Source organism: Vigna unguiculata, chromosome 9 (genome assembly GCF_037176805.1).
Source record: "Vigna unguiculata cultivar grain cowpea cultivar isolate G323 ecotype 2 chromosome 9, ASM3717680v1, whole genome shotgun sequence".
In the NCBI taxonomy this organism is placed as follows: Eukaryota; Viridiplantae; Streptophyta; class Magnoliopsida; order Fabales; family Fabaceae; genus Vigna; species Vigna unguiculata.
Window position 1 is genome coordinate 4336371 of NC_140800.1, and position 8479 is coordinate 4344849.

Consider the following 8479-nt stretch of genomic DNA (forward strand, 5'->3'; position numbering starts at 1 on the left):
TTCACATCACCATAGTTTTTCTTTTGAGAAAATGGAAAGTAAAATGGTTCAGAGAAAAGCAGCATAATACTAAAGAGGGAAGAGAGATGCACATGGCACGAAGAAGCTCCCATTAATGACTCACTTGTTTCCAAAGTGGTAACTTTCTTCAGCCACTTCCCAATTACCTATTCCGTTCACACCCCAATCCATTTCCTCTCACATTTCCAACATCCCTATTTGCAATTTGCAATATTTCTTCTCCTCCTCCTATATTATATAATATATCTATATTCTCTCAACTGGGTACCCTCTCACCATTCTCTTTTCCCTTTGAGGGTACCCCAGAAACAGATCCGATCCAAATCCTTCTCATTCTCCATTAAAGCTCAATTTTTTACCGTTATTACTGATTATTGGTATCTGGGTTTCGCTCTAAGTGCCGTTTGGAACATGCCATCGCACAGTGCTTAGTGTCGAACCCCTTTTTCCCCTTTGTCCAAACCCAGCAAATAAAATGATTAACAAACCGCTTTTTCTTACATATGTCTACTTGTTCATCTACATCTTGCTCTCATCCGGAGTCATTTTGTACAACAAGGTACTTGCTACCACTTGGCCATGGTTTAAGAAAAGAAAGATGGTTGTTAACTAATGCTATTTTTTTTTTTTTTGGTTTTGTTAGTGGGTTTTGTCGCCGAAATACTTTAACTTTCCCCTTCCCATAACGCTCACAATGATTCACATGGCATTCTCTGGGGCAGTCGCATTTTTCCTTGTTCGGGTCTTTAAGGTAACCCTTCTTTTTCTACTAAAATCTTCGTTTGTTTCGGTTATTAATGATTAGTTTGTTTTGTGATTGATGTTGCTGATTTGTAAACTTGCACCACGTCCTCGTCATCTTTGTCTAGGTGGCATGTCATACCATAACATAACCTTTGTCAGTACTACTAATCACTTGAAGATGATTGAGATGGGTGTGTTGTTGGGTTAGCATTGTGTATAGTGGACTCTTTATGTGGTCCTCTTCACACCGGGTTAATTTAATTGCATGAACTAATTAGTTCCTAGTTAAATACTATGGCTATTACCTGCTTTTAGCTTAGAGTTGATAGATTTCGGTGAAGAATGGAGTGATTGCTGACTTACATTAGCAACCAGAGATTGTAAGTTGGAACCCATTTGAAATTGAGATTCTGCTTTTGAGATCTAACTCATCAGTTGAATATATTCGTTTAGTAAGGAGGAAGATCCTAAATAAGTGATCCTGATTGATTACATGATTTGAACGACAGTTCTTGAAGCTGAGTTTGCTCATATACTGGTCAACATTGTTGTTGCTGTCAAAAGTTAAAATTTTAGCTTCTTTTGGAATATATTGCAGCTAACAGTGAGACATCCTACATTAAGTACAAGTTGGTACATGTAATGTATTGTTTCTTTAAATGTGATTCCACGATGTTATGTGCAACTTATGACAAGCAATAGGAAGCAAATGAATGGTATGGTACAGAAGAGAATGTTATGAATTTGAGGGGTAGTTCATATGGCCTTTCTGATTTCTCTTTTACATATCTCTGCACATACACACATTTTTTTCTTTCACTAGGATTTTGTACTCTACATACAATATAAAGCCTACCCTCTATGCTTGAACATTTTTTTCCATCTATCATCCCTAAGCTTGATTATGTTTCGTCATCTTATTATTGGGTTGCTATCCTGATCTATACTCCTTTGTTTTATTATTGCAGATTGTGTCTCCTGTCAAAATGACATTTGAAATGTGAGTGTGCCATTGATTTAAATCCTTCTAGAGCTATATTTGTCCTTAGTATATCTTCTTTCTAAAACAAAGTTCCTTCTGTGGCAGCTACGCAACTTGTGTGGTACCAATAAGTGCTTTCTTTGCATCTAGTCTTTGGTAAGCACTGCAACATGAGCTAACTGTACTTTTTTCTGTACATAACTTGTTCACTTATTTCTTAATTGCGCTTAATTTGACCTTGTTTGATTATTGATCTCTCTCTTTAACATTCAGTTTTGAGGCGTTAACTTGGTTAGGCATGTTGATGTAAGATCCAGTAACATCTGAAGCCTCTCATTATTAAATTAATTACATCTGAAATTTGTTAAGTCGAGCGTGGTTCATTAAATTTGTTTATGCTAGAATGAATGTTGATGGTTTGAATAGGCGTAAGCAGTCAAGCTTGAATGCTGGAAGTTTGCCCATGGAAACGCCATCCAGGGATAATTCTACGTTTAATATTGTCATCTTTGTAAACTGTTTTCTCAATATCCCATAGTAATGTTCTATATATTGGAGTTCTTATTCCAGCATTCACTATACAAATCTGTTTAGATTGATACTTTTAGTTTGAAGTTCAATGTTCTTTGAGTACCAACCCTCCTCAGAGAATATAGTATAATGAGGTTTATCGTTGGTTGCCTAAAATTATTTTGCATTCTATACTGAATGAAAGGCCAGTTAGATAACAGAGAATATTGTTCATTTTTGGTAATACATATAATTCAAATTTCAAACGATGATGTTTCTTTGATATTATGATGCACCTTTTGTATAGTGCTAAAAGTGAAGGATTACTTTGGTATCAAGTACCATTCTCTTTTTGATTTTTAACATGCTTCCTATATTAATAGTTTTGAAGAAATAACTATTTACACAAGCAATATGTAATTTCTTTTGGTACTACAGGTTTGGTAACACTGCCTACTTGCACATCTCCGTGGCTTTTATCCAGATGCTCAAAGCTCTGAGTATGTTCTTTTAAATTTCAAGTGTTTCCCTTTCCATCTTAGCTCAATTTCCTTAATTCAAAATCTTGACATTTCAGTGCCGGTGGCAACTTTCCTTATGGCTGTTTTGTGCGGAATTGACAAAGCAAGGTGTGATGTGTTCTTGAACATGTTGCTGGTCAGTGTTGGAGTTGTCATTTCCTCCTATGGGGAAATTCATTTTAATACAGTTGGTACAGTTTACCAGGTCACAGGCATCTTTGCAGAAGCTTTAAGACTGGTCTTAACACAAGTCCTTCTGCAGAAAAAGGGGTTGACTTTAAATCCTATTACAAGCTTATATTACATAGCTCCCTGCAGGTATTTATCATCATATTCTGTAAGCCACATCACTGAATTCCATACAACTGTTGTACTACTGAAACCAAACAGAAAATATGGCAATTAATCTGTTACTAATGAATAGTAACATAATTGATTCATGATCATCTGGATTTAATATCCAAATATTTAAATTGCACAATTTTTTTGCAATATAGACTTCACATATGCACATGTATAGGTAATCAGTAGCCTATTATTGAGTGTTCTTAGCTTTTCTAATTATGCAGTTCATGACATAAATCTTGTTTATTGCCAAACTTTTTGGCTCAAACAAATAAGCGATGTCATTTGGGGTCTCAATGCATGCTTATCATCAAACTCTGCATGCCATGTGTGTTGCTAACTTCTTTTACTCTGTTATATGCAGTTTTGTGTTTCTCTTTGTGCCCTGGTACCTATTGGAGAAGCCAGTAATGGAAGTTTCCCAGATTCAGTTTAATTTCTGGATCTTCTTTTCCAATGCTATATGTGCACTAGCCTTGAACTTCTCAATTTTCTTAGTCATTGGTAGAACTGGTGCTGTAACCATCCGGGTTGCTGGTGTGCTTAAAGACTGGATATTGATAGCTCTTTCCACTGTTATATTCCCAGAATCTACAATAACTGGGTTGAACATAATTGGTTATGCAATTGGTAAGTTTTGTTTGGATCATAATATTCTTCAATTACCCCCTCATCCTTACCCTTTCATATTTCTCCTGCAGCACTATGTGGAGTTGTGATGTACAACTACATAAAGGTTAGAGATGTAAGGGCCTCTCAATTGCCTGCTGAAACTATTCCAGATCGGATCACAAAGGTCTCAAATCCTTCTATCTTCTTTCAACATTTAACTAGTATATTTTAAATGTATAATCCTACTAAGGCAATGCTAAACTAACACTTGTTTATTACAAAGGTGTCAACATTTTGCTGGTGTAAGTTAGATGCATAATCCTACTAAAGCAATGCTAAACTAAGATTTGTATAATGTTGATTAAGTTCTTGAGTAAATTCTTTGTGACATGCAGGAGTGGAAATTCGAGAAGAAGTCATCTGATATTTATATGCCAGATAACATTGATGAGAATGAGGGAAGCAGTGGAGGTAATGGAAGTGCATCTGATATGAAAATTGATGAAGAAACACCACTTGTTTCATCATCAAGGTTATCTCATATTGGACGTACGCAGTTAACCAACCAATATGCAATAGGAAAGTGAAAACTGAAATAGAAGATTATATATACGAGAGTACCCTTTTGGAGAAAGAACTAGGAAGGGGAATGCATCTCTGTTCCTCATTCTTTTTAGGCAATAGGTTTCATAATTAAATCATATGCTTGTTATTTGTAATTACTTGCCTGTGTAGAATTCATCATCTCTGATTTACCATTCTGAATCATGGTTTTTGACAATATAGATAAGGGAACAAATTGCTACTTCTTGTTTGATAGCTTTTTATGTTAAATTTTTCAAAATTAAGCTTTGTTTGGATTACTTTTATTGATCAATTACATTGCAATGAAAAATGATATTCATGGTGCCTTTATGTATACTTTGTAACCCTTGGTTTTACTTGAAGATTTTGTGGGAAGAATGAACAAGCTTTCTACTAATTTAAAGTATAAGAGAGAAGGGAAATTGAGCTTCCAATGAATTTGTAGAATCAAAGCTTTTGGTACACTTATGAGCATGTGTAATTTATGTATGAAATTTCTTTATTATATTGTTTATGAATAACTAAATAAAATGAGAATAGTTGAAATAATATATTTATTCACAAAGACTTGTGAGAATGTTAACCACAAAGTTGAATTACTCTTGTTTCATTTTCTTAACTGATATTGTTTTACACTTTTAATATATATATATATATATATATATATATATATATATATATATATTTCAGAATGTTAAAAACACAGTTTTAAGAGTATTTTCTTAGGAGATATTTCATCTAAATATTTTTGTAATAATAAAAAAATGGAAGAATGACGTCAAATAGTGAAATTTATTTTAATTTACTTGGAGGAAAAATTTTATTAACAGAAGAGGTTATGGGAGTGAAATATGTAAATGATTAGAAAAAGTTAAAAGTAATTTTTAGAAGAATGATAAATATGTTATTCTAAGTAAAAGAAACAAAAAGGAAGTGTAGTAAAGAAGGGATGTGTAAATAGTAGGAGGTTTGAAATAAGGGCCCTGTTTTATGGTCCACATTGGAGGCTATTGGGCTATTAAAGCTTTTGCAAAGTATATTGAAATATTCAGATCTAAGTTTCTTTTGCAATGTATCATCCATCATCTTCCTAACTTACCATAACTCTAACTAGATAAGTTAGATAAGTTTACATTTTTATCGCGCATAGATAATAACCAATAACTTTCATCATAAAAAAATTTAATAATAACTTGTGAGAAATCTTCTTCCATTTTACAAATTTCGTAACAAAGATGTCTCTCATATCATTGTTAAAACTTTTAATGTCTTCAAAGATATAAGATATACGTTATATATATATATATATATATATATATATATATATATATATATATATATATATATATATATATATATATATATATATATATATATATATATATATATATATATATATATATTTTATTCATTTACAATATTCTAACCATAAACGTAATAAATATTAAATATTTACATATTCTAACAATCATACAAGTAAACATTTTTCTATGTATATTTTTTGAAATGAAAAAAATCAAATACCTCCTTTAGTTTTATTGAGGTTGAAACTTCATCCAAGGAAGCAACATACGGACATAGATAAATAGTATTTAATGGAACTTCTAAGAAACCTCCAATTCGTTCTAAACTCATCCTTATGAAATTTGGGTCAACATCAGAACATATTAGAAAAATAGTCAAAAATATATTTTCACAAGTCCAAATTTTAAGTGTGGATAAACTTTTTTTTGACATACATAAGTTATTTTTCTATTAGTATATTTTGAAGAAAAAAAAACATAACAAGAACATTTAAAACACAGGAAATAATCCAAATTTATATTTTCAGATCTTGTGATAAAGATGAAATATTTATTTCCATTTGAAAAGATAAGATGAAGTAAATAAAATAGAAAAGTAGATTTAGACACAATTATGATTAGTATAGAAATGAAGAACAAAATGACCTGAATGCTACGCCATTAACTCCCCTAAGCAAGCACAACCTCAAAAGACAAAGCTGTTTCACCAACCCGAACCAATTCCTTAACACTGCCATCAAACCATATTCTTAACGTTCAATAAAACTTCTTTAACATTTCTGTACTCAATTTTTAAAGTACACTGATACTAATGTATTAAAAAAATTATTTTATATATATATATATATATATATATATATATATATTTTTTTTTTTTTTTGAAGAGATAGCAGAAATAATATAAAAAAAATCAAATTCTGTAATGAATGAGGCTCATTAAAATGGAAGTGAGATTAGGGCACAGCATTACTCATGTATTCCCTATAGGGCCTCACCCTCCACACCACAAGATTCTCCTTGTCCATGGCTAAAGAACAAATCTTTTAGTACCCACTTTTTTTATTCATATAAAATCTATGCTGCTGCACCACATAATCCAAACATGAAAAAGAAAAAAAATCTTAATCAAATAACAACTATAATAAACAAAGCTATCATGGGTCCCAATAGGGTGTTGTGAATGAAGACTTAGGACATTGGAGGACCCTTTAAGAGAGGGTAAAGATCATGAAGGACAACTAAGAGGTACAAATTCAATGTTACTTCTTTTTTATTATTTTTTTTTCTTTAGTTAAAAATGATTAAGAGATGTATAAATTATGCTTCTATGATGTGTAACTCGTGTTTAACACTAATAAATCATGAATATTATTTTTAATATAAAATATTAAAATAATATATTTATATTTTTTTATATAATAACTATTTTTTTTTAAATACGTTATAGTTCCTATACTTGAATACGCAATTAAAATTTGTTTCTAACTTATATTTTTTTTATACTTTTATCTTCAAATTTTAAAAATTAATAATATAATCATTTTAAATAATTTAAAGTAAAGCATATCAAATAGTATAAATAATCCAAATGTTAATCTAACATTCTATTTAACACGACAACAAAATTTAAAGTTGTTAAGTGAAAGTAATTATAATTATTTATTTTTTAAGTTTGAGACTAAATTATATCAAAATTTAAAATAATATACGAATTTTAATTTCACGTAAAAATTTAAAAACTAATATTTAACTTATTTTGTTTTATTGAATATAAATTTAAATTCATTTTTAAATTCCTAACATTCAAAAGTCCCTATTTTTTTATCCAAACGTTTTATAACCTAACTTTTTTATGAAATCCAACTATAGGAAGCAAATGTGGATCACAAGTTGACTTATTTACTTTCATGTAAAAACTTATTTGAAAGTTGTCGGCAGAAGACATGGTTGGACAATTGTTTACTTTATATTTGAGAATTGAGATATGGTATCACCAACACCAATGTTTTCATGTTTGATTAGTTACCCAATATGTGGTATAGAATATAGAAGAAAGAATCTAGACAGAAATCGGAAAAGAAAAACTATTTTTTTTAATCATGTTTATTTATACCTCGTTTTTTGGATAACTATTTTTTGTAAAAGTTACTTTTAGTGAAATCTCTTTTTCATCCATAAAATGTTGTGCATGTTTCATATATGTAAATAAAGATTGAAACTTAACACATAGCTAAAAGGCACGATCTAATTAAAACACGTTGCCCGATATATATATATATATATATATATATATATATATATATGGTTAAATATATTTTTTGTCCTTAACATTTAGTTAATTTTGGAATTAGTCCATTTTGAAACTTTGAATCAATTTAATTCTTTGTTTTTTGAAATATGTGAATTTAATATTTTGAATCAAATTTTGTTAAATTTATTTGACATTTCAAGCGCGTTTCACAATCGTATTTGATTTAATATTAAAACAAAAATGTGTCAAACAGCTCAAATACAATCTTGAAATGCGTACGAAACATCAAATAGACCTAACAAAATTTGATTAAAATGACTAAATCCACGTATTTTGAAAGATGAAGGACTGAATTAGTCCATAATTTCGAAATAAACTAATTTCAAATTTCACTAAAAATTAAGGGATAAAAACATATTTAATATATATATATATAATATATATATATATATATATATATATATATATATTATTCTAATCTATTATTAATTATGTAATTGCAAAGCAATTTTAATACAGAAAATGACTAAAGTGATGGTAGCTAGGCTTAAAATTATATTATAGTTACTGAATTTATTTTTCGTTTTGAAAATAAATCTTTCTC

At 29.8% G+C, this 8479-nt stretch overlaps 1 protein-coding gene across 1 annotated transcript; it reads left to right on the forward strand.

The window, feature by feature from the left end:
* The first annotated feature begins 205 nt into the window (after positions 1 to 205).
* LOC114164442 (putative sugar phosphate/phosphate translocator At3g17430) lies at positions 206 to 4598 on the forward strand. Its single transcript, XM_028049116.2, has 9 exons — positions 206 to 580; positions 665 to 772; positions 1734 to 1765; positions 1853 to 1903; positions 2696 to 2757; positions 2835 to 3096; positions 3488 to 3753; positions 3825 to 3919; positions 4131 to 4598. The coding sequence occupies exons 1-9, from the start codon at positions 497 to 499 to the stop codon at positions 4320 to 4322; spliced, it is 1152 nt and encodes a 383-aa protein (XP_027904917.1). The 5' UTR covers positions 206 to 496; the 3' UTR covers positions 4323 to 4598.
* Positions 4599 to 8479: the final 3881 nt, after the last annotated feature.

Excerpts from the sequence above, each read along its gene's own strand:
- LOC114164442 (XM_028049116.2), top strand. The coding sequence starts at position 497 with ATGATTAACAAACCGCTTTTTCTTACATATGTCTACTTGTTCATCTAC. Across the intron at positions 773-1,733 it reads TCCTTGTTCGGGTCTTTAAG|ATTGTGTCTCCTGTCAAAAT; the intron begins GTAACCCTTCTT and ends TTATTATTGCAG. Across the intron at positions 1,904-2,695 it reads TTCTTTGCATCTAGTCTTTG|GTTTGGTAACACTGCCTACT; the intron begins GTAAGCACTGCA and ends TTGGTACTACAG.